Raw genomic sequence first — 26,236 nt, 5'->3', positions numbered from 1 at the left:
TTCCAGACTACAAAACCTGTGTAAATAAAAGTGTGTTTGCATGGCACTGAAAAGACAACACACTTGGCCCTAGGCAAACTTCCCTGGATAAAGCATTCCCTAAGCAGAAAAGGCCCTCTTTCTGGTTATTGTCCACCTACCTTCAAATGCTAGAGGGATGCGGAGGAGAGCTTCAGATGATGAACACAGTTTGAGTATATTCATGTTGTAGAAGATAGTCCTTTAGGTTTCGAGGCCTAGGCCCTTTTTAACAGGTGACACTAAAACTGCAGGAAAGAAGAGGTGCAATTATTACAACCATTTACTAACTTGCATAGTCAGTTCAAAAATCTGATACAAGTACATTTAAAACCACATTTTGCTTCTTCACACTAACAGTGGGAGAGGCTGTGAAGTCCTTTGAAGGGTATCTGTAAAATCAGTCTTGGCTTTTTGCATTTTGTGCTCTGCCCTAGACTAACCCTCTAGCAAAACTAACTGCCAACTGTAAAATGATGTTAATGACATAGGGTTTGTATTTTTAAAATTGCTGATTAGCTGCAGCTCAATTCCCCAGGGTGAGTCCCAGCTGGGGCAGGGAGGTCAAAACTACTGTATCTTTGGTCACAATGTTGGAGAGGGGTTTTTGGTAGATACATCTGGTCCCACAAGAGTGAAGAAATACACACTTATTACTGAAATTCTCTCTTGGATCAGAAGGTGGTCAGAATCTACTAGTGGCCCTCTGGGTGATTTACAGGAGGCTGGCAAGGTTTCTGACTCCCATTTGGTTAACAATTGGAACAATATAATTTTCCCAATCTAAATTAGACGGCTGCCATGGAAAGCTATCCAGAAGTGAACTTTTGTGTCAAAGAACTGTTAGCTCAGTTCAGTTCTGGTAATGAAAATATAGTCTGAGCCTCAGAATTTCATTCTATTGTTCATTCTAACTGTCTGTCTTTTGCACCTGACTGGTTGTTAGATCTCTAGTCAAAAACAAAGGAGTAATGACAAGCCTAAAGTCTGCCCATCTCTGTTCTATATGTTGCTTATGAGAGTCCCATCCTCCTTTGCATGTGGTTCCCCAACTCTCAGTGAGACAAAACAAGTTGGCCATTCCGTTGACTAAGTTCCCCCAGTTCACTTTACTCACACAGTTCAGGGTGCTCCGATAATTATCAGCCACCCCTGCCTTTAAAGTTTCTCTGCAAGCAGCAATCAGAATTGCATGCAATCTCTGCATGAAGCTAATGAATTCATGACCAAGGCTACTCCTAGGCACGTTAACAATATCCTTTATCAGAGTATTACTGTCCAACTTTAATGCTGAGCACCAGGCCCTTGGCCATGCCTGAACTAATAATGAAACCAACAAGCTAGGACAGCATTTCATGGTAAGTAATGCTGTCACACAAGGCTCTCCTTGTTAAACGTTTCCCTAAAAAAAACACAAAAAACCTTGACTGTTCCTGATTTCTAAAATAAAAAGGTACTTTTATATTCCTCTGCCACTAAGCCAAGTAAGCATTTTTTTGTTTTGTTTTTTGACAGCTTGAAGGGGCAGCTGCTGAATTGGAGTCTAGGTACTATAGTATACTGAAAAGGGACGCGGGTGGCGCTGTGGGTTAAAGCCTCAGTGCCTAGGGCTTGCCGATCGAAAGGTCGGCGGTTCGAATCCCCGCGGCGGGGTGCGCTCCTGCTGTTCGGTCCCAGCGCCTGCCAACCTAGCAATTCGAAAGCACCCCTGGGTGCAAGTAGATAAATAGGGACCGCTTACTAGCGGGAAGGTAAACGGCGTTTCCGTGTGCGGCTCTGGCTCGCCAGAGCAGCGATGTCACGCTGGCCACGTGACCCGGAAGTGTCTGCGGACAGCGCTGGCCCTTGGCCTCTTTGAGTGAGATGGGCGCACAACCCTAGAGTCTGTCAAGACCGGGTCGTACGGGCAGGGGTACCTTTACCATTACTATAGTATACTGCTTTGACAGGGATTTAGGCCTGTGATATGGTGAATAGGCCTTATGTTATGACTGAAGGGCCATCATGAGGATAGAATCTTGCTTTATATGAGAAAATGGAGATTCTCACCTTAGTAGATTGAGTGAACTGTGTCAATTACAGCATCAGTTCACAAGTAGAATACATGTGGTCTAAAGATCCATGGAATCTCACAATTTGAGTAGATTAGTAAAGTGTGGGGTTCAATTTTATCCCTCGTGCTGTTTAACATATACAGGGTGAGTCTTTTAAAAGAGCCCCCGTGTAACATGCGTACTCTGTATTCATGGGGGCTCTTCTAAGGATTCACCCTGTACATTAAACCACTGAGTGGGGTCATATGGAGATTTTAGTACATTTTTAGCAATGCACTGATGACACACAGTTCTCTTTTACATCTGCTGGTGTGGCAGTGAATGTGCTGAACCTGTGTCTTGCCTTAGTAATGGAGTGGAGGAGAGCCAATGAACTGAAACTCAATCCAGATAAGACTGAGGCCCTGTTAGTGGGTGGTTCCCTGCTCTTGGAAGGTTGCCGGCTCTTGATGAACTTACACTCCCTTTGAAGGAGTGGGTACAGCTTGGGGGTACTTCTGGAACCCTTGCTGTCGCTTGAAGTCCAGGTGGCTTCCATTAGCCTTCCATTAGCTTTGAATGGTGGCCCAGCTCAACCACTTTCTGAACAGGGATAGCCTAATTCCTGTCATCTATCCTCTGGTGAGAATCTGAAGGGGCAAAATAAACCAGAATTAAGGGTGCTGGGTTCAGACATAAAGCCAAGCCATAGTTAAAATATCCATGATTCATAAGCCAATAAAAACCACGACTCCAGATCATGACCTGTTGGCAGTGTTATGTGCAAACCTACCAGGCCAAACTATAGTCCTGGGTTCAGACACTAAGCCCCTCCGTGGTTTGCTTACCTGCTCATACAATAGGAGGAGAAAAGTGGGAGCACGCAGGCTGCATCCACTAACGTGCAGCTTGTGCGTAGTACAGTATGGCTTAATAAACTAAGCTTCATAGCTTAGTGTAACATGTGAATGCAGCAGTGTTCTGTTGTTTGTCATAACTATTCTAAAAACTGAAATTGGGCAGGTAAAAGGGGGCTCCAATGCAGCATTAGTAACCACTTCTCAAACTCTACAGTTAATAATTAAAATGGTTCAATTAAATATCCATGATTAGCTTTGCTTGCAGTAAGCATTCTGCTGTCCTACTTGTTTTGCTCCACTAATGTGATGAATGAAAAAGCTACCCATTGTTTGTCAATATATATTTAATCTAGAAGACAAATGACTGTAAATAGGTTACTTCATAATACAGTTAGCAGAAATGTAGGACACTAAGCCATCTCAAGAGATCGGCATTGCCTATCTTTTCACCCCTCACACCTCTATACTTCTGGCATCCCATCAGGTTTGTGTGTTGTCTTGCTCTAGATAGAAAAGACATTTCTTTCTTTTTTTGTAGATGACTGGCTCAGATAATCAAAGTTGAAAAACCAGGGGCGATGATACCACTGAGCTATCAGAACAAGCCTGGTTGTAAATTTAAACACCACTTTTATTCATTAATCTCCAACAGCTAAAGACAAACTAAAAGCAAAATTAACATGATTGCAATGGAAGCACTCTTGTACCCTGGGGCTATTTTGGGGCCTGCTGAGAGAGAGTGAGCTGATCAAAGAAAGAGACCGCATCAAGGCTAGTGTGATTAGTGTGGCTTCACTGTGTTAATGGTTAGTTTCTCGTTCCTAAACTGTTTTGAGAGCTCGCCAGTACCACAATTAATCTGGGCTTCAATTTGGAGTGAAATGGCGCGGATGGACTGTCCAGTCTAATGACAGTATTTCACTGGGGACTCAATGCAAGCAATCAGAGCCAGAATATAATTGGTGGGTGCTCTGGGGTTGTAATCATTGGGAGGGGGGCTCTCAGGCTACAATTCCTCCCATTTTATGTTATATAAATGCAGAGATACAAAAGAGAATAACTTTGTATTTTACATATTATTAAGTAATTGTTTCCCAACCTATGCCTTAGGGAAGGGGCATGTTGAATAAAACAAAAGGATAGGGAACCAACATGGCTCCAATGGTAAAGGGCCATTGAACATTTTAAATGACTGTGACACTTACATATTTGCATTCATGCAAAGAATTCATAAAGTGTAAACAACAGATGGGCATCCTTACATACCTATGCATATGTGTCTGGGAGCCCCACATGAACAAAGATGTTTAAGGGCATATATACAATTGTCATTCTCTCTTTACATGCTTGCTTTAGGAAATGCCGGTGTACCTCCTGCAGCAAGCATGATTGCCATGTAAAGTGTGGAGCCATTCCAACGTGTTGGGTATTGAATGTAAATGTAAGGAAACCAGATTCAAATCCCCACTCAACTATGAAGCCCAGTGGGTGGCCTTGGACAAATCACTGTCTGGGGCTAATGTACCTCACATAGAGCTGTTGTGAGGGTAAAACACGCCACTGTTTACTCCTCAGAGGAGTGGGATGCAAACATTACAATGTAGCAATTAAAAAGTGTGCTGCTTGGATTATACTGTATATCCATCTGCCTCTGTCTCTGCTGGAGGGATCAATTAACCAACCCCACCACTTGCCCAAATACATGTGGCAAAAATTCATTCAGGGCATATATACAGAAGCCATAGCAAGAAGTACAGCTTACTTTTTAATCAAACTTATACCCTGCCCTTCCTCCCAAATGAGCCCATGGTGAGGTCACTTTTATCTTGCAAGGTAAAAACTGTGTATGTCCTGCATGGCACATCCCGAGCCTCCTAATACAGCCTGCTATCCTCAGATGCACTGAAGGACTGTCCCGTTCCTTGTGTTGAAGTGAGCTTCGGCGGCCAATCTGCTCAGCTTCTATATGGGAGGGCACCATCCTGGTCCTTCACCTCAGGCAACAAAATGTCTCAGGGCAGCCCTGTGCCCCCTGCATCCTATTTATATGACTTGGGACCTTCTAGGGTGTTCTAACCCTTCTAATGCTTCTATCAAAGGATCAAGTTGCATTTATGAGTAAATAAAACCATATATCACAAAGAAACCACAGTCTCTGCTGTCCGTCATTTCAAAGAAACTGGAAAGTGCCTGCAACCCCTGGAATCTTGTACCCACTCAGAGATTGGGGTGGCATGCAACAATACATTTTAAAGTCTGTGGCAGTCAAACCATGTTAACCTGTCTGCCAGCTACTGGTATAATTGACCCACAACCAGAACCAAACACGGACCCAGAGAATCTCTAGACAAAGTATGTGAACATGGAGGAAAACTCCAGGTCTTCTGTGGAGTTAAGACATATAGCCACTGTACTAGCTACTCTCTTCCAGCCTAGCCTACCTTGTAGGATTGTTGTAAGGATAAAAATGGAAGGGGTGTGGGTGTGAACCATGCAGCAAATACATACCAGTATAACCTTATGGGATGTGGGTGGTGTTGTGGTCTAAACCACTGAGCCTCTGGGGATTGCCAGTCAGAAGGTCGGCAGTTCGAATCCCCGTGACAGGGTGAGCTTCCGTTGCTCGGTCCCAGCTTCTGCCAACCTAGCAGTTCGAAAGCACACCAGTGCAAGTAGATAAATAGGTACCACTGCAGCAGGAAGGTAAACGGCATTTCCCGGAGCTCTGATTTCCGTCACGGTGTTCTGTTGCACCAGAAGCGGTTTATTCATGCTGGCCACATGACCTGGAAAGATGTCTGTGGACAAATGCTGACTCCCTCGACCTGAAAGCGAGATGAGCGCTGCAACCTCATAGTCACCTTTGACAGGACTTAACCGTCCATGGGTCCTTTACCTTTTACCTTTATAACCTTATATTGTAAACCGCCCTGTGATCCTCAAATGAAGGACAGTGAATAAATTAATAATAATAATAATAATAATCCTTGCACACATCGGAGAAAGCCAACTCTGGCGCACAATGGCTTACGCCATAAAAATGTGTTTTGAGTCCTTGAAGATGCCTCTTTCTTGTTTTTTGCTGCAACAAACTAGTTCTTGCAAGTCTTTCTAGGTGGGTTTTTTGTTTGTTTGTTTGTTTTTTTCAACAAACTTCCTCTGGAAGTTGCATTTGCCCAGTGAGCTTAAAAAGGGAGTTGTTAGCCATTTCCCCCAAAATGGCAAAATCATTTTGGTGTCCTTTTTAAGATTGTAAACCTGAGGCTTTCTTCTCCTCTTTTTTTCGTGATCTGTAAGCTGCTCTGGGAGCCTTTATTATTTTTTAGTGTGGGGTTTGAAAAATAGGAAGGAGTTTTAAATAAATACAAATGAAGAAAATCTGGCACAGGGTTTTTCTTGTATAAGCTGGAAGCCAGTTGGTCGCACAGCACCATTTCTAAGCGCCAACTAAAACATTTATTTGTAATTTGCCTTTTTTGTATCATGGCACACCAACCTTCCAAAGGATCCCAGTGCTGTTCTCAACAGCCATATTTAAACAGCAGCAAAACAGAGGAAGATACCAAGGATTTAAGATGGTGATGATGTTAATAGTAAACGGACTGTAGGAACAGGGGCGATATTTCTGAGGGCTGGGACACATTTTCAAGCGTCCAATTTCTGTTTTCAACACCAGCTCTATTAATTTTTAAAACTTTTCTCTTGCAACGATAAGCAGCAGCAGCGCCAAAAAAACCCCACACACGTCACCACAACACTTTCCCTAATGGCCCAACCTAAAAAAATCAATCGTTTCCCGGCTCGTCTTTGCTTAACAAAAGCGACAAAAACAGACTCCGCTTTCCATGGTGGCGTGAGGAGAATGTGGTTAGTTTCACACGCTGCGATTTTGTTACTTTAACCTTCTTTTATTGTTACTACTTTTTATTGTTACTACTATACTACTACTATACTATACTACTATTGCATATGTATTTCCATTCTACCCTCACGCAGCGCTTCGTGAGGAGAAAAGAGGAGAGAAAAAGGCGGGAAAAGCCGTTATAGACTCTCCCGCCGCCGCGCAAAGGCTCGTGGGAAAACACCCGGCCAGGGTCGCGAGAGCGCTGGGGGGGGGTGGGGCTTTGGCGTAGAAGCGAGGCGGTTGTCATGCCACGTAGCGACGGCAGGGGGTGCGGCAGCGGCGGCGGCTGCGCTCCTTATATAAGAGGGCGGAGGGAGTGGGCGTGGCTTGGCTGCAGGTGGCTGCGTCGCGCGCTGGAAGCAGGAGGTGTGCCCGGAGCTCGCGCTGGCGGTGGCTATGAAGGAGACTTGCGGGTAAGGGGTGGGCGTGGTCCTGCTGCTGCTGCTGCTGCTACAGCTACAGCTGCATTATTCATTCATTCAGTTCATTCATTGTCCAGGAACCAGCAGCTTCTCTAGACGTGGGATGGGCAGGCGAATGCTTCTCGCTCTCCACGTCCAGTTTGCTTTTAATAATAATAAATACTGTTATTTATTATTTGAAACTTGGCGTCCTTGGGGGAATTTGCTTTTACTGCACCCGTTTTTAGCTCTCTCTGGGCCGGTGCAGCTTCCAGAGAGAAAGAAGAGGAGCTGTAATTAGTTAATTGCAGCCAAACAGCCTTAACTGCGGTTAGAAAAGGCTGGAAGCACGTCTTGCTGCTGCTCCTAGTTCCGATGGTACGTGCTTTTGTGCTTTTGTTTTGTAAGCCGCCCTGTGACCCTCGGATGAAGGGCGGCGTGGATATTTAATAAATCGTAACAATAATGAATACTGTGGTATGTGCTTTTGCATGCCTGAATTGGTATTGCCAGATGCAAAGTTGGCAAGAGGGTGAGTTTTTTGTGTTAATTATTACTACTATTATATATTAATTCGCACCCCGCCCTTTTCCCTGACTGGGCTTACAGGTAAAAACAAGAACCCCATCTCCACTGTTCCCCCATGTCTCTTCTTCAGGGCAGACAAGATGAAGTATAACAACTCCAAAAGTACATAGTTAAAACGCCTGAATTTCACACAGTGTTGTGTTTGTTGACCACCAGGCTAAAAGGGGTTAAGACAAATTCATGCCTCTGACTACCATTTACTGGGAATTGCAGGTGAGGAGAGCTTGCAGGGTTTGACCAAAGGCCCATCTATTCCATCTCCCTATTAATAATAATAATAATAATTTTTATTTATACCCCGCTCTCCCCAGCCAAGGCCGGGCTCAGAGCGGCTTACAAGCAATAATAAAAACAAGTTGAATGATTACAACTTAAAAACAAAATTAAAATACAACATATTCTCACAGTGGGAAGCCTGTTATGTACTGAAGTTCTCACCCTGGGCCAGCAGGGGGATACCGTAGATAGTTCAGGTCCACATATGCAAATAAGGGGTCGAAAGTGACGTTCAGTGATTGGATAGTTACAGAAAATGGTTACTGTTGCGTTCTAGTGGAGCTCTATATAAGCAGGCTGACTGAACCCTTCAGTTCTGTTCTGGCCTGTGAATAAACAAGAGCTGTTTGAAGAATTGCTGTGTTGTCTGAAATGTTCACCCTCAACTTAACAAAGCCTATAACCCGAACATGAGCATAGCAGCAAGTCAACTCTCCTAAGGTTCGCAGCAACTGGCATTCAAAGGCATACTGCCTCCCAGAATGGTGGTGTTTTAAAATGGTACACAAAGGAGAAAGAGATTCTCACCCAGTCTGCTCCCGGATGTGCATATTTTATATAGAGGGCCCTTCAAAAAGGTGTGCTCCCATAAGTGAAAAAGACCACCCCCATACAGTTGGATGCCTGGGAGTGGAGCACCACAGGATTTGTGGGGAAGAGGGGAGTTTTGCTAAGGTCCTGACTCACACCTCTACAAATGCTCCATCCCTTAAAGTATTTTACTTGGTCACCGAAGGACCAGGCAGCATGGGCGTAGCCAGGATTTATTCAGGGTGGCGGGGGAGGCATTATGTTGGAGGGGTAGACCTGGGTTATCTGTGACGCGGTTGGTATGTTAAGTATTTTTATTTATTTATTTATCTGGCTGGGTTGCCCCAGATGGGGCAATCGTAACTTGTACAGTGGTACCTCGGGTTACGTACTTAATTCGTTCTGGAGGTCCGTTCTTAACCTGAAGCTGTTCTTAACCTGAAGCACCACTTTAGCTAATGGGGCCTCCCGCCACCGCACAATTTCTGTTCTCATCCTGAGGTAAAGTTCTTAACCTGAGGTACTATTTCTGGGTTAGTGGAGTCTGTAACCTGAAGCGTATGTAACCCAAGGTACCACTGTATTAGTTTTAAATTGCCAATATCAATATAATATTATGGTGTACTAATAAAATGAAGAAACTTCTTCATGCTTTCCTACCTATCCCAATAAAATGCGCCTTTCAAAAGGGGGTCGGAAGAGCTCAGAAAAGGAAAAGGAGTTTGGTTAAGCCAGGATTGGTCTGTGGTTCCATCTTTTAAAATAAAAAGTAAGGTACTCGTTGGTTTTATCGGGGTTAACTTTAGTTGGGAGCCTAACTTAGAAAGTGCTTTATCTCAAAGCAAATGCTGTTGGTACTGTTAGTTTATTTGCTTTAAAATATTTTAAAAATGTCCTTCATCACAAAAGCAATCCCAGGACAAGGGTGTACAAAAACAGGAATAACCATTTATAAAAAGAGGAGCAGATAAAAACCACGGTAAAAGCAATAGCAGCGGCAGCAATACCACCACAGCACAAATCCTTGTGTATCAGGGATGAGGAACCTGTGGCTCCCTCTATCTGGTGTAGGACTACAAATTCCATCATCCCTGACAGTTGCCCATGCCTGTGGGGGCTGATGGGAGTTGTAGTTCAACAACATCTGATCACCAGTGCCCTATCGCTGATATACACAGTCCATTAGAGAGTGGCTTTGGAGAAAAGGCAGTGAGATGGATTACCCAAGCATTTGGCAGTCCATGAAATCAGAAAGCAATATTGATAGAGCCTTCAAGATAGTACTGTTGTTTTTCTGCAAGTGTGGCTCTGGATAATGAATGCACGTTGATAGATTTGGGGCTGATACAGTGGTACCTCGGAAGTTGAACGGAATCTGTTCCGGAAGTCTGTTCGACTTACAAAACGTTTGGGAACTACAGCACGGCTTCCGATTGGCTGTAGGAAACATTGAATGTTCAGGTTCCAAAGAACGTTCGCAAACCAGAACACTCACTTCTGGATTGGTGGGGTTTGGGAACCAAAACGTTCGACTCGCAAGGAGTTCAGGATCCAAGGTACGACTGTATTTAGAATAAAGCTCCTTTTTATGTTAAACTGCCTACTTCCAATACAGGCACCCCCAAACGTGGCCCTCCAGATGTTTTTTTGGGACTACAATTCCCATCATCCCTGACCACTGGTCCTGTTAGCTAGGGATGATGGGAGTTGTAGTCCCAAAACATCTGGAGGGCCACGTTTGGGGGTGCCTGTTCTAATAGAAGTACACTTGCTGTGGTTGGTTATGGACCTGTTCTATGCCAAATCTTGTTTTGTTACATTCTGAACTTCTCTGCAGTCTTGTAACATCGATAGTAAAAGAAATAAAGAAATGAAACTTTAGCTAATGGTTTACATGGGTGAAATGGTAGTTAGTACCATTTCCTTGCTGTAAGAAACTGTGCTACTTCCTTTTAAATCACATGATGTGCAGGGAGAAGAGTCGGTGGAAGAAGATTGGAAAAAATTTAAAGTATATTTACAGAAACACTTCAAAATTAATGAATGTTAGAAGAATGCTAAAATGAAGTTATATGGTTTTAGTAGAAATGTTATAAAGAATTAAGCAAAAACTTATTGTTAATGGGCTAAAGTGGAAAATTTAAAGTTAGATTTGTTAAGATAAATTATAGAACAAAAAATTGAGAAATTAGCTGAATTAGCTAATTGAACTAGAATACAAAAAAGGGAGGTGTGAGGAGGTCAAGGAAACAAGTAAATGAAAGATAAAGATATGGAAATTGGATGTGTTTTTAAATGTTTTTGTTTTTCTTGTTGTTTTGATGTATTGTCTTTTTTCTTTTTCTTTTTATTTTTGATGTATTGTTAAATTTTTTATTGCTTTTTTCTCATTCTTTCTTTCTGTAACTATAAAACTTCTAATAAATATTTTTTAAAAAATAAATAAATCACATGATGTGTCAGGGAATTGTAGACTTCCTAGAAGCCTGCATTGATAGTTCTAGAAAGTTTTGAAATTTACTAAAATAGAAAAGTGCATCATAAGTTCGTTTTTCTATGTGCAACATCACACTCACCGACGTTAATCATTTCTACTAAATACCTGCAGTTTAATGCATGCAGTTTTTAAAAGTGTGTGTGTTTCTGTGTGAGATAACTTCTCCCCTTTATCATGTTTAATGTGACTTTTCCTGTATAGAAATTATTTGGAGAGCCAGCCGCAAAGGCACTACGGGGTCACTGCTCCAATTAGCTTGGCTCCTCCGAGAGAAATAGATTACATCCACACACAGAAGCTGATTGAAGCCATGAAGCCTTTTGGTGTATTTGAAGATGAGGAAGAGCTTGGTCGCAGGTAAGAGTAAACAGGCACAGTGTAACAGCTAAAGCGGTAAACTTTTTACATATAATGACAAATATAGAATATGGTATCCAGGGTGTATGGGTTGTTAGGGGGAGTGGAGGCGGGTGGCGCTGTCGGTTAAACCACAGAGCCTAGGACTTGCCGATCAGAAGGTTGGCGGTTCAAATCCCCGTGACGGGGTGAACTCCCGTTGCTCGGTCCCAGCTCCTGCCAACCAAGCAGTTGGAAAGCACGTCAAAGTGCAAGTAGATAAATAGGTACCACTCCAGCGGGAAGGTAAACGGCATTTCCGTGCGCTGTTCTGGTTCGCCAGAAGCGGCTTAGTCATGCTGGCCACATGACCTGGAAGCTGTACGCCAGCTCCCTCGGCCAGTAAAGCGAGATGAGCGCCACAACCCCAGAGTCAGTCACGACTGGGCCTAATGGTCAGGGGTCCCTTTACCTTACCTTTTTAGTACCTCTGGTGGGGGACACGTCATGCTCCTTCTGGGGTAGTTTGTTCACCTTTGGTCCACTCCCTGCACTCGGCTCTCACCTGTGGCTTCTTGAAGCTGTCAACATGCAACGGCAGCCACATGCCAGGAACAACTTCAACTGGCTGGCTAAACCAGGTGAGGTAGCCGATGGGTCTCAAACTCTTGGAGTTAGGGACCTCCCTTCTATGCAAAGACAGGCTCCAGCAGATTGAGCAGACAAGACCAATAGTGGGTCAAGAAACCCACTTTTCAGCATGGACTGTAGAGGAAAGTGGGGGCAGATGGGGCTGGTCAACCTGGGAAGGTCACCCATCGAGGAGAAGGAAAATTGATCCTAAAACTGTTGCATTGCGGGACATCTTCAGGAGAAGAAAGGGCTAAGGAGCAAACCCTACACAAAGTCAGAGTGGAGTCCCTAAGACTGTTGGACGGCGCCTTGTACGCCTCCTTCCAGCAACTCCTGCAGCCAAGCTGGTGCCAAACTTATTGCTCTGCTGTCCTTTGGACCAGGGCCTTTTAAGTGATGGCTCCGACCTGGTGGAATGCTCTGTCCCATGAGACTAGGGCCCTTCAGAATTTAACCTCCTTCTGCCGGGCCTGTAAGACAGAGCTATTCTGCCTTGCCTTTAATTTGAATTCAGCCTGATCTTTTATTTCCCTTCTCTTCCCTCCCCCTCTCCTTTTATGAAGATGACCCGCTCTGAGACCCCACATCTCATTCTCCCCTGGCCTTCTCACTGGCCCAAGTAGGACCAATTCAGCCAGCTAGCCCTGGTGACTATCTAATGCTTATTGGATGGATTTCCCCCAAATTGATTTCTCAATTTTTAATTTTATTGTTATGCATGTTTTTATACTGTGTTTTATGCTGCTTTTACAATTAAGTGTTTTAAATTTGTTGTTAGCCGCCCTGAGCCCTGTTTTCTGAACCAGAAAGGGCAGGTTATAAATAAAGTTTATTATTATTATTATTATTATTATTATTATTATCATAATCATCATCAGCGAGGCCAAGGGGGGGGGTCTTGTTGTCTGGGCAGCCCAGGACCTCCAGACACACTGCCCAGACTTTGCGGCCTGGGGAGGTCATTTTGGTGCTGCTAGTGTAGTGCTTTGACCCTTGGAGGCGCACTCCATTGTCTCTCGAGAGATGCCTACTATATGATATCCACCACCACCAATCATAAGAGTGTGAGACAGTACATTAACACACAAGTGATTCTTATCAATCCATACAAATTATCCACCTATCCAGAATGTCTTGGGGACAGCACAAAAGTTGTATTCCCCGTCGCAGACAGTTGTTCCCAGAGAAGCATATACTTCAGGCTGTGCTGTTCAGGATAACCGTATCTGCAAAGACGCTATGGATAGTTTGCCTTTAAGACTAGTTTCCTTCGTATAGTGAACAAAGGACCACCATATTGCATAATATTTGTTCAAATTACTAAGCTTATGGTAATTACTGGAAGGCTATCCGCGTTAATATGCTGCAGCAAAAACAGTGAAGAGTAACCAAATTATTGCACTGTAGCTTTTGTCAATCTTGGCCCACTTCAACAGATGTCTGAACTGACAGGTGTCGTAGGTGGGATGAGGAAAGGAGTGAATTGAGGGGATGAATGCAGGAAGAAGGAGGCAGTGGCTGCTACCTGAAAGCAAAATAGTTACTGTGACCCATTAACAAGGCAGTGACAGTGTTGTTGTTTTGTGTCCAGTTCTGGGCACCACAGTTCAAGAAGGACACTGACAAACTGGAACGTGTCCAGAGGAGGGCAACCAAAATGGTCAAAGGCCTGGAAACGATGCCTTATGAGGAACGGCTAAGGGAGCTGGGCATGTTTAGCCTGGAGAAGAGGAGGTTAAGGGGTGATACGATAGCCATGTTCAAATATATAAAAGGATGTCACCTAGAGGAGGGAGAAAGGTTGTTTTCTGCTGCTCCAGAGAAGCGGACACGGAGCAATGGATCCAAACTACAAGAGAGAAGATTCCACCTAAACATTAGGAAGAACTTCCTGACAGTAAGAGCTGTTTGACAGTGGAATTTGCTGCCAAGGAGTGTGGTGGAGTCTCCTTCTTTGGAGGTCTTTAAGCAGAGGCTTGACAACCATATGTCAGGAGTGCTCTGATAGTGTTTCCTGCTTGGCAGGGGGTTGGACTCGATGGCCCTTGTGGTCTCTTCCAACTCTATGATTCTATGACCCATTAACATTGACATTGAAGCTACCACAATTTCTACTACTACTTTTAAATCTTCCCTTTTTAACATTTTCCCCCCATTGCAGGATAGTTGTTCTCAGTAAGCTAAATAATTTGGTGAAAGAGTGGATTGTGGAGGTTGCGGAGAAGAAGGTAAGAAGTTTGTCAAAGACGTAAGTTTTATATTGGCCTACTCCTTCTTGCCTTTTGTAGCTAGGATTCTGTAGTTCTTGCTGTAAGATTCTGGCTCTGCAAAGGGCGAGCCATTAACAGCTGCCATGATGCACACATCCTCAAGTATACAGCAAATCCATTGCTGTGGGTGAGCCCTCTCTAACCTCTCCTCTTCTCCCCCCACACCTGCCCCACCAAGCCCTGGGTAGTACAGTGGTACCTCAGGTTAAGAACTTAATTCGTTCTGGAGGTCCATTCTTAACCTGAAACTGTTCTTAACCTGAGATACCACTTCAGCTAATGGGGCCTCCTGCTGCCGCCACACAATTTCTGTTCTCATCCGGAAGCAAAGTTCTTAACCCAAGGTGCTACAGTGGTACCTCCGGTTACATACGCATCAGGTTACATACGCTTCAGGTTACAGACTCTGCTAACCCAGAAATAGTACCTCAGGTTAAGAACTTTGCTTCAGGATGAGAACATAAATCGTGCTCCGGCGGCAGCAGGAGGCCCCATTAGCTAAAGTGGTGCTTCAGGTTAAGAACAGTTTCAGGTTAAGAACGGACCTCCAGAACGAATTAAGTACTTAATCTGAGGTACCACTATATTTCTGGCTTAGCGGAGTCTGTAACCTGAAGCGCCTGTAACCTGAAGCGTCCGTAACCCGAGGTACCACTGTAGTCCACTAAATTATTGCACTACTGCATTGGGATTACATTGAAATTGATCACTGCAGATGCTGACAGCAGCCACGAAATTAAGAGACGCCTGCTTCTTGGGAGGAAAGCAATGACAAACCTAGACAGCATTTTAAAAAGTAGAGACATCACCTTGCCAACAAAGGTCCGTATAGTAAAAGCTATGGTTTTCCCAGTAGTGATGTATGGAAGTGAGAGCTGGACCATAAAGAAGGCTGATCGCCGAAGAATTGACGCTTTTGAATTATGGTGCTGGAGGAGACTCTTGAGAGTCCCATGGACTGCAAGAAGATTAAACGCATCCATTCTTAAGGAAATCAGCCCTGAGTGCTCACTGGAAGGACAGATCGTGAAGCTGAGGCTCCAATACTTTGGCCATCTCATGAGAAGAGAAGACTCCCTGGAAAAGACCCTGATGTTGGGAAAGATGGAGGGCACAAGGAGAAGGGGATGACAGAGGACGAGATAGTTGGACAGTGTTCTCGAAGCTACAAACATGAGTTTGACCAAACTGCGGGAGGCAATGGAAGACAGGAGTGCCTGGCGTGCTCTGGTCCATGGGGTCACGAAGAGTCGGACACGACTGAACGACTAAACAACAACAACAACAAGCATTGGGATTCCCCCCCCCTTCCTATCCTCCTGTGCGCACCCAGCACCCTAGGTTTTTCCGTAGAAGGGGTTTCCTGTCTCTCTCTTTTTTGGGGTGGGGTGGGGGGAGAAACAAAAGTCAGAGTGTATACTTCCTTTCTGCTGATGTGCTCGAAGGAGTTCATGCCTTAAGATATTTTAATAGACCTGCTTCAAATGGACCAAAGGACAGGGAGAATGGAGGAAATATGCAGATTGAAAGTACGGTGGTACCTCTAGTTCCTATACCCCACAAATAACCCAGAGATGCATTTCAAATAAAAGCACACATTCTACTCTTAATTTGTTCCATAGGTCCATTCTTAACCTGAAACTGTTCTTAACTGGAGCCAGTGTGGTGGTGTGGTTAAGAGCGGTGGACTCGTAATCTGGGAAACCGGGTTCGCGTCTCCGCTCCTCCACATGCAGCTGCTGGGTGACCTTGGGCCAGTCTCACTTCCTTGAAGTCTCTCAGCCCCACTCACCTCACAGAGTGTTTGTTGTGGGGGAAGAAGGGAAAGGATAATGTTAGCTGCTTTGAGACTCCTTCGAGTAGTGATAAAGCGAGATATCAAATCCAAACTCCTCTTCTTCTTTACTAATGGGGCCTCTTCCTGCTGCTGTGCCGCCGGCACACGATTTCTGTTCTCATCCTGGGGCAAAGTTCTCAACTCGAGGTAACTCTTCCAGGTTAGCAGAGTTTGTAACCTGAAGCGTTTGCAACCTGAGGCGTTTGTAACTTGAGGTACCACTGTACCATGGCCATTGCGTAGGAGAATTCTGGGAGAGGAGGCTCCACAGGTCAATTGGTCCTAGCCAGGATGATGGACAGAAGAGGGTGAAGCAGGTGTGTTGCTGCTTGCTCAGGCAAATCAGTCTCTTAAGCTTAAGCCAAGAAATAGTATTCTCTATGAAATTGAATATCAATGCAGTGGTACCTCGGGTTACATACACTTCAGGTTACATATGCTTCAGGTTACAGACTCCACTAACCCAGAAATAGTGCTTCAGGTTAAGAACTTTGCTTCAGGATAAGAACAGAATTCGTGCTCCGGCGGCGCAGCCGCAGCAGGAGGCCCCATTAGCTAAAGTGGTGCTTCAGGTTAAGAACAGTTTCAGGTTAATAACGGACCTCCGGAACGAATTAAGTACTTAACCCGAGGTACCACTGTATACGTATCAAGGCTTTGAGATTAGACCGCTGAAGAAGGCTGGAAAACTACCTTGGGAGTGTGCTATCTGCAAGCCCCAGTAAAAGGGCCCCATCGGGGGCGAACAGCGGCCTCTTGATTACTTGGACTGCCAGGGTGAAACAGGTGCAAAATGCTGGCACCCTGTCTACAACTTCATTAACATCCATCTGCAACTCCACTAGCATCACTCGGTATTGTGGACAACGAACTTTTGTTGGCATCTTCATGAACTTACCTAAAAAGATAAAGAAAACAAAAGACTGAGTTAAGCACTTGAAAAATCCATTGAAATCAGAAATTATAAGTTCATCTTCGACTGGGTAGTACGATACGATACGATATCTTTATTGTCATTGTCCCTTGCGGAACAATGAAATTGAAAAACGACATAAAACGACATAAAAACTACATAAAACTACCACAAAAGTACATAAAACTACATAAAAACTACATAAAACATTCAAAAACCCCTAAAAAACTCTAAAACCCCATTTTAAAATACACTATACTACAGAGACCCCTTATGCTGCGTTTAGAACCAGAATTGCATTAGCGTAGAAACTGTTTTTCAGGCGGCGAGTCCTGGCCTTTATAACCCTATACCTTCTTCCAGAAGGCAGAAGCAAGTTTCTGTGGCTTTGCACAAGGTTTTGTATTTTTCTCAGGAGATGATAAAGAATGTGTAATTATTTTGGTAATTATTATCTGTATATTAGTCGCCAATGTGTTGCATGAGTCGTACTACTTGTATCAGCAGCATAGGTTGCATTTTTCTAACAGCTTGCTCAGGCACAGGAAGGTTTCATGGCCACCGATGGTCCTTGGGTGGGGAGAGAGCGCTCCTACTGTCTCTTCCTTTCTCCGTCCCCTTGCCCCTGGTTTGCCCACTGGCTCCAGCAGTGAAGTTACTGCTCTTACGGCACAGAAGCTTGGGTGCTGTGCATTGTCCATGCAGGTGTGAGAATTCTCTTGTGCCTTTCTGGGTGCAACAAACAAGCACACTTGATGCTGCAGCAGTCTTCTTGGGGGGGGGGACCCAGCAGGGGCATAGGAATGGGGGGCGGTCTGCCCCGGGTGCTATCATGGAGGGTGGTCACAAATTATCAAGGAACAATTACTGCCCGTTGCTCGGTCCCAGCTCCTGCCAACCTAGCAGTTCGAAAGCACCTCAAAGTGCAAGTAGATAAATAGGTACCACTCTGGCGGAAAGGTAAACGGCGTTCCGTGTGTGGCTCTGGCTCGCCAGAGCAGCGATGTCACGCTGGCCATGTGACCCGGAAGTGTCTCCGGACAGCGCTGGCCCCCGGCCTCTTGAGTGAGATGGGCGCACAACCCTAGAGTCTGTCAAGACTGGCCCGTACGGGCAGGGGTACCTTTACCTTTACCTTTAGGGCGGTTCATAAAAAACTTTTTTTTGAAAATGCCTGCTCCAAAGATCTTATCTTGCTACACTAGGGATTATGTAGCTATATCTGAAATTTCATGCATATCCGTTAATATCTTGACCCTCCTCCATGAAAATAACTGTTTACTTGGCTGTTTTCATATGCCATGAAGGCTGACATTTCAATTCAGTGGAGCCAAAACACAATCCATCCTGTAGATTTAAGTATCTGTCCACCGTCGCCTCCTTGTTATCAGAGGCCCATAATCCACATTCCTTTGTAAGAAAATAGGAAATAATGTAAAACTATTTTCGCAGGCAAAAAAAATAATAATTGGGGGGGGGGGGGGGCGTTGACAAGAAATTTTCCGCACCAGGTACCACCTGACCTTCCTATGCCTCCGGAACCCAGTAGCTTAGATTTTCAAGGTGTAAATGTTTCCAACTTTCCTGCAGAACCTCCCATCTTCAGTCTCATCACGTTGTGGTGGCAAGATTTTTACGTTTGGTTCCTATCGGCTTGGAGTCCACACAAAAGGTATGATTCTTGTAAGACGCCTCAACCTGGGAAGTAGTTTGCCTTAAGCTGCTAAAAGCTGCTAATTTGAGGGCCTTTTCTTCTTGCAGGTGCTGATATAGATGCTCTCTGTGTTGCCCCTAGACATGTGGAAAGGTCTGACTTCTTCCAGTTGTTCTTTGAGAAGCTAAAGCTCAAAGATGGCATCAGGAACTTAAGAGTAAGTAAGTCTCTTGTCTTGCTTGGACGAGCCGGTGTGTGTAATACAGTGGTGCCCCGCAAGACGAATGCCTCGCAAGACGGAAAACCCGCTAGACGAAAGGGTTTTACGTTTTGGAGGTGCTTCGCAAAACGAATTTGCTATGGGCTTGCTTCGCAAGACGAAAATGTCTTGCGATTCCTGGGGTTTTTTTCCCCCTCCCCCCTTTTTCCCAAGCCCCTAAGCCGCTTAACAGCTGATCGCTAAGCCACTTAACAGCTGATCTAAGCCGCTTATCAGCTGATCTAAGGCACTAATAGCCTTTTAGCAGCTAATCCGCTAATCCCTTAAGCCTTTAATAGCCACTAATAGCCGCTAAACCGCTAATAGCGCTAATCCGCTAATGGGCTTGCTTCGCAAGACGGAAAAAACCGCAAGACGAAGAGACTCGCGGAGCGGATTCTTTTCGTCTTGCAAGGCACCACTGTATTTACTCGTGTGCATGCTGACTCCATTGAAAAGCATTGTGCTTGACATGATAATTGGGTGGTATGAATCCGCCTTCTAGAGAATTGGAGCATTGGTCCATCTCTATGTCATACTGTTAATGCATCTCATTCCAAATGCGGTCACTTGGATGACGTAAAAGCTGTCTTAATCTCTCCACCCTACAGGCAGTAGAAGATGCATATGTACCAGTCATCAAGTTTGAATTTGATGGTATTGAGGTAAATAAAAATAATCATTACTTCCTCTTTCCTCCATAGAAATTAGTATTTATGGTGGTTTTGGGGGCAAAACTAGATGATCCATGAACCTATGCGATTGCATTTCATGAGTGCTTTAGTTGGTTAAATGGATTGCAACTGATGGGAGGATAGATGGCAAGTTAAATCATTTAATGTAGATGGGACTCACATTGGTCCAACGAGGACTAAGCATGCTCAGTGGAAGCATGAGGCTGACTTTAGAAGGTTGGGAGCGAGGAACCCGGAGGATGGGGGGATAGAATGTAAAGACTCAGAGAAGGAACAAAGCACTTTAATCATTAGTAAGGTAAAGGGACCCCTGACCATTAGGTCCAGTCGTGACCGACTCTGGGGTTGCGGCGCTCATCTTGCTTTATTGGCCAAGGGAGCCGGCGTACAGCTTCCGGGTCATGTGGCCAGCATGACTAAGCCGCTTCTGGCGAACCAGAGCAGCGCACGGAAACGCCATTTACCTTCCCACCGGAGTGGTACCTATTCATCTCCTTGCACTTTGACGTGCTTTCGAACTGCTAGGTTGGCAGGAGCAGGGACCGAGCAATGGGAGCTCACCCCATCACTGGGATTCAAACCGCCGACCTTCTGATCAGGAAGTCTTAGGCTCTGTGGTTTAACCCACAGCGCCAAATTATACCTAATACAAAAGACTGATCTTCAACAACGGAATGGAGAGATAAAATATGGGAGTGTGCAGCTATGGCTAAATTAATTGATTTCATTTTAAAGATATCTAGAATAAGGGCAGAGACAGTGGTAAAAGAGGCAAAAATATATTGATTGCAGTAAAAAAAATGAGGCTTTCCCCCAAATAGAAACCTTGGATTTACAGTGCATTGACGCCTCAGTAGATGGGCTAAATGTTATTGATGATGTAACAGTCACTAAAACCCTCGCTTTGGGGTCAGTATAGAAAGCTGGAAACCGATTTATACATTTATCTCCAAAATTATGAAATTTCAGTAACTGAAATAGAGAAGGCCACTGCACATTGTCAAAGGCCTTCTTCACATCAAGAAACAAAAGTATTAATCCATGTTTATTACTTACCACATAATTCATAATATCTATAATTTTACAAATACTGTCTCATTTTCCTTGCCCATATAAGTCTTGTCTGATCTGGACTGTTAGTTTTGCTTATAATGCTGTTCAGTCTTTATGCCAATATTCCAATGAAAATTTTATAATCTGTGTTTAATAAGGATATTGGGCGATATGCAGTCACTGATGATTGGTCCTTGCCTTCCTTTAGAAGCACACTATATTGGCTTCTTTCCAGGTCCCCAGAATAGATTTTCCTACAATTTCATTCATTGTCTTTTTCAATGGATTCAAAAGTATCTGAGAACTTTTTTTTTATGAAACATCCATGTCCGCCCATCTGGGACCAGAGCCTTGTTTTCTTTCAACCCTTCCAATATTTCTTAATCTGTCTTAATTATTGCCCACCTTCCATTAGATGGATTCATTAATTTTGTTTTGGGTAAGAATTGTCCTATTTTATCTCCGTATGGCATTTTCGTTTTGTACAGGTTTGAATAGTAGCAAATTCTCCCACTGTTTCCTTGTCAGATATCGTCCAACTTGAAAGGGCAAGTGTTGTGGTCTGGTAGAGCTGCTACCAAGCAAACAAATTCTGAAAAATATTATGAATTGAAAGTGGAGACAATAGAAGCACGTTTCACTGCTTATCTGTTTGCTTTATAACACAAAAAACCTTAATAACAACTACCGTATTTTTTGCTCTATAAGACTCACTTTTTCCCTCCTGAAATGTGTGTGCGTCTTATGGAGCGAATGCAGGCTGCGCAGCTATCCCAGAAGCCAGAACAGCAAGAGGGATTGCTGCTTTCACTGCACAGCGATCCCTCTTGCTGTTCTGGCTTCTGAGATTCAGAATATTTTTTTTCTTGTTTTCCTCCTCCAAAAACTAGGTGCGTCTTGTAGTCTGGTGCGTCTTATAGAGCGAAAAATAATATGGTATTTTTTAAAGTGCCTTTCACCAGCCTTACCACAGGAATCTGTGTTCTGGTAACCCCACAGTCTTCTTTGGCGATCCCTCGTAGCCGAGTAAGATTGTCTTCCATAGACACGGTTTTAACAATGAGTACATAAGTGACTGTGGAGGCCAATTCTGGATCCACACGTTCTTCCACAGTGGGGACATTGGTTTCCGGGCGGGAGTTGGTCACGGTGTGGATTTGCCAAGCGTGCCTTCCTCTTAGCACATTTCTCCTTTGCATCCTGAGTTCAAGTGTCTTCAAAGCCTATGACACCTTTGGTAAAGGCTGTTCTCCAATTGGAGGGCTCGCAGGCCAGTGTTTCCCAGTTGTCAGTGTTTATACTACATTTTTTTAGATTTGCCTTGAGACAGTCTTTAAACCTCTTTTGTTGACCACCAGCATTAGGCTGGCTATGGGACTCCATGTGGAACAATTCAGTTATTAATCCATCAGTTTATTAGAACTACATAACACTCACCTGGGGGAATTGCATTGGTTTCCAATTCAACACTCTGGTGCCAAATCTAAGATGCTTGTATCCTGTTTACCTATAAAGCCCTAAACAACCTGTGGCCTAAACACGTCAAGGAGCGCCTCACCAGGAAGGTCCCTTTTGATTGTTCTGCAGTTAAATTTGATCCCTTGTGGCAACCTGCTTTACTGTGTCCGCCTTGTCAACAGAGGGCGGCCTAAAAATATCACTGAATGAATAAAATAAAAAAATACTTGGAGCAGTGTCTGTAGAATATGCTTGAAGGCATTTCTACTGCTCTAGCAGTTCTTGATGTTTGGTGGCAAGCTGTTAAAGAGGTCACTTGCTGAGAGGCTACTTTCATTCCTTGCCTCCATAGATCGATCTCGTCTTTGCGAGGCTGGCTGTGCCAATCTTGTCTGATAACCTGGATCTTCGGGACAACTCGCATCTGGGAAGCCTTGATATAAGGTGTATTCGGAGCTTAAATGGTAATGTGTACCTTTCCAGTTTTTCTTAACACAGCTACGCAAGTAACTGGGTATTAAATGGCTGCGATCTGCCCTACTTGATAGGGGTTTTTTGACTATGAGTAGCAGATTCATGTGGCACACTGTATTTTTTGTTCTGTCTTTTCCTCCAAGAAGTTCAGGGAAGGATGCGCAGGCTGTTTCGCTGCCCAGTAGGTATGGAATAGACAGACTTTCTCAGTGACACAGTGAAGCTTAATAGCTGTGATGCTTTGAACCTGAGAATGGTTGCAATTCCAAAAGCCAGCCTGTCATGCAACAGTGTATGTGTGTAATGCCCTCGGCAGGCAGAAATAGCTGTGTGATTCTTTGAATCCTGTCCGTAGCATGGGCCTGAGAAGTCTAGTATTTCCACTTAGCTTTATCAGTTCAAGCCATGTTGCGTGGGAGGGCTGAACAGGTAAAATTAGAAGCCTATTCTGCACTGTGTATGTTCAGTCTTACTGCCTCTCAGTAGCCTGGTGCCTTTTCCTGATTTAACGCAAAGGCTTAACGTTTGCCGGCAGGTTGCAGAGTCACTGATGAAATACTTCATTTAGTACCAGACAAGGAGAACTTCAGGCTGACGCTCAGAGCAATTAAACTGTGGGCAAAACGTAAGTACTTAATACATCAAATTTTGTGGTATCAGCCCCTAAGCTTAATAGTCCTTGAAATGGCTCTTTAGGCTAAGCCAAGTGAGCCTGTCGCCTGTTCACGTTGCCTTCAAAATCTGCATAATGGCGATTACGTCTCAAATCCTGAGGACGAGCTTGAATGCTGGTCTAATGGTGGCAGAGAAACACCTGAAAATGTGCTAGCTGCTCCTGATGAATACTTAAAACCAGTTTGGAATCTGGTGGCCAGGGAAGGAATCTTGCTTCCTTCCTTCCCCCCTCATTTGAAGTCATATCAGAGCCTAAAGAATTGCAGGTGTTCAGGGGCTGTCACCTAAAAGCTGGGGCCTCCTAGAATCATAGAATCATAGAGTTGAAAGAGACCACAAGGGCCATTGAGTCCAACCCCCTGCCAAGCAGGAAACACCATCAGAGCACTCCTGGCATATGGTTGTCAAGCCTCTGCTTAAAGACCTCCAAAGAAGGAGACTCCACCACACTCCTTGGCAGCAAATTCCACTGTCGAACAGCTCTTACTGTCAGGAAGTTCTTCCTAATGTTAGGTGGAATCTTCTTTCTTGTAGTTTGGATCCATTGCTCCGTGTCCGCTTCTCTGGAGCAGCAGAAAACAACCTTTCTCCTTCCTCTATATGACATCCTTTTATATATTTGAACATGGCTATCATATCACCCCTTAAGCTCCTCTTCTCCAGGCTAAACATGCCCAGCTCCCTTATCACCCCTTAACCTCCTCTTCTCCAGGCTAAACATGCCCAGCTCCCTTAGCCGTTCCTCATAAGGCATCGTTTCCAGGCCTTTGAGCATTTTGGTTGCCCTCCTCTGGACACCTAACTAAGCACCAAGGCAGGGACCAGGTGTTTCTACTCCAACATGGCTTCTAGGTAACCTTTCTAGCTCCTAAATCTGCCCTAGGAATGTAGGCTTACCCTTTGAATCTTGGTTCCATGAAACTTTATCTTCAGGTCTCCTGCTAACTTGGGAGATTTCCAAGTTATAAAAGGATCAGGCGGCTTTGCGGAGGATGCGCCTGTGCCAGGGGTGAGAAACTCGCCTTCCAGCTGTTGTTGAACTCCCCATCATCCCCAGACCGCAAAGCCAGTGGTGAAAAATCATGGGAGTTGTAGTTCAGCGACATCTGGAGGATCACTGGTTTCCCCACCCCTGGTCTGTAAGAATGGTTTATTGGCAATGCTATAGAGTCATAGGATTGTAGAGTTGCAAGGGACCCTGAGGGTCATCTAGTCCAACCCGCTACAATGCAGGAAACTCAACTAAATTATCCATGACAGATGACCATCCAATCTCTGCTCAAAAACCACCATGGAGGGAGAGCCCAGCACCTTCCAAAAGTTCCTCCTTAGTTGGAATCTCCTTTCTTGTAACTTGAACCCATTTTTTGGGGTCCTAGCCTCCAGCGCAGGTGAAAACAAGTTTGCTCCATGGTCCATGTGACAGTCCTTTAGATGAAACCGCTTTAGATGAAGTCCTAGGAATATCAGATACTGTGACGCACCAGGGAGAGGCCAGTTGCAACTTTCATAAGCACTCAGAGGCACCTGGCTGGGCCGCTTTAAGACACGGGATGCTCAACTTGATGGCCCTTGGTCTGATCCATTTAGGTCTGGCTTATATGCCCATTTAGCAAATGGTGCATACAGGGCCAGATTTAGGTTTGATGAGGCCCTAAGCTACTGAAGGTAATGGGGCCCTTTATATGTCCAGCTGTCCTTTGTCAACAACAAATTGTCGCTGTTTTTTGTGTTGAATATATGCTGTATGGTCATTTATGGACCTAATAGGCAGTGGCGTAGCGTGGGGGGTGCAGGGGGGGGGCCGGCCGCACCGGGTGCAACATCAGGGGGGGCGCTCGCACTCGCAGCTCTCTGCCCCTACCTGGCCCTACCTCACTCTCTCTCACTGCAGTGCTGGCTGTGCGAATCCGATCCGAGCCGCCAGGTCGCCGCCTACTGTGGAGGGGAGGGTGCCAGGCGTGCGGTGCGGAGAGAGAGCGAGGGACTATCTGGGGGAGGGACAGTGCAGCGGGGGGGGGGCGCAAATTACTTGCCTTGCCCCGGGTGCTGACAACCCACGCTACGCCACTGCTAATAGGTATCTCAAGCCATTTGCACATGCAGAATGTAGACACCCTATATATAGAAATGAGCAAACCAGTGATATTTTAGGGAGCGGGCTAGCAGACGGGACCCATTACTTCCATCATAGGAGCCTACACAACACAAAACACTTTTGCTGTATGTAGGTTTTATTTTATATGTTTATTATCTTATATTTTGGAGATGTCCATCCAGGTTTTTTTCCCCTTTAAATGTTTTGGGGGCCCCAAAGAGAGTGGGGCCCTAAGCTATAGCTTGTTTAGCTTATACGTAAGCACTGGTTGCATAGAGGGATAGGGTTCGCTGCAAGGGTACAAACCCTTGTGCTATCCTTCACTTCAGTGAAGTGACAGCAATTGCTGGAGGGAGGCTGACCACCATCTCACATCAATATCACAAGGGGAGAGAGCAAGTAATTTGTAAGTGAAGCTATATGTGCCATTGTAGGCCTTTAAAAAAGAAAAAGAAGGTTCACAAGTGGAAGAGAGCCCCAGCCAGTATGTGGGTTTGAGAGCCCACAATGTTCATCTGTTGTAAGTGCATTCTCAGACTGAGCTGAAGCTTGGGTCCTCTTGAGGTCACCAGCTGCCTATCACCAGGTGACAAATGCACTCTTTTCAGCTTTATCAGTAATAAATAATAATAATAAATATACACACACACACACCACCCACTCTGGGCGGCTCCCAACAGAATTAAAAGTACAATAACACATCAAACATTAAAAACTTCCCTAAACATGGCTGCCTTCAGGTGTCTTCTAAACATCAGGTAGTTGTTTATTTC

General features: G+C 44.7%; 2 protein-coding genes across 6 annotated transcripts in view; one reads left to right on the top strand and one right to left on the bottom strand.

Moving 5' to 3' along the window:
- BCL11A (BCL11 transcription factor A) overlaps nt 1-6,252 on the bottom strand; it is a 247,535-nt gene extending 241,283 nt beyond the window's left edge. For both annotated transcript variants that reach the window (XM_083432586.1, XM_083432584.1), the window contains exons 1-2: nt 5,420-6,252; nt 141-266 (exon numbers count right to left, since the gene is read on the bottom strand). In XM_083432586.1, the coding sequence (XP_083288712.1) occupies nt 141-204 (64 nt within the window). In that variant the 5' untranslated portion in view covers nt 205-266; nt 5,420-6,252. The remainder of the gene's footprint in view (nt 1-140; nt 267-5,419) is intronic.
- Nucleotides 5,131-26,236, top strand: part of PAPOLG (poly(A) polymerase gamma) — a 43,008-nt gene continuing 21,902 nt past the window's right edge. For 2 of the 4 annotated variants that reach the window (XM_083432612.1, XM_083432610.1), the window contains exons 1-8: nt 5,131-5,165; nt 11,310-11,465; nt 14,239-14,305; nt 18,688-18,769; nt 18,859-18,968; nt 19,622-19,675; nt 22,569-22,680; nt 23,226-23,315. In XM_083432612.1, coding sequence (XP_083288738.1) covers nt 5,146-5,165; nt 11,310-11,465; nt 14,239-14,305; nt 18,688-18,769; nt 18,859-18,968; nt 19,622-19,675; nt 22,569-22,680; nt 23,226-23,315 — 691 coding nt within the window. In that variant the 5' untranslated portion in view covers nt 5,131-5,145. Of the gene's footprint in view, nt 5,166-7,144; nt 7,229-11,309; nt 11,466-14,238; nt 14,306-18,687; nt 18,770-18,858; nt 18,969-19,621; nt 19,676-22,568; nt 22,681-23,225; nt 23,316-26,236 lie in introns of those variants that run through there. The other 2 variants (XM_083432611.1, XM_083432613.1) reach the window with 1 other exon arrangement.

The sequence above is a fragment of the Podarcis tiliguerta genome (assembly GCF_965153285.1).
Source record: "Podarcis tiliguerta genome assembly, chromosome: 3".
Classification (NCBI taxonomy): domain Eukaryota; kingdom Metazoa; phylum Chordata; class Lepidosauria; order Squamata; family Lacertidae; genus Podarcis; species Podarcis tiliguerta.
The sequence above is the reverse complement of the archived record's forward strand: the minus strand, read 5'-3'. Positions and strand labels throughout refer to the sequence as shown.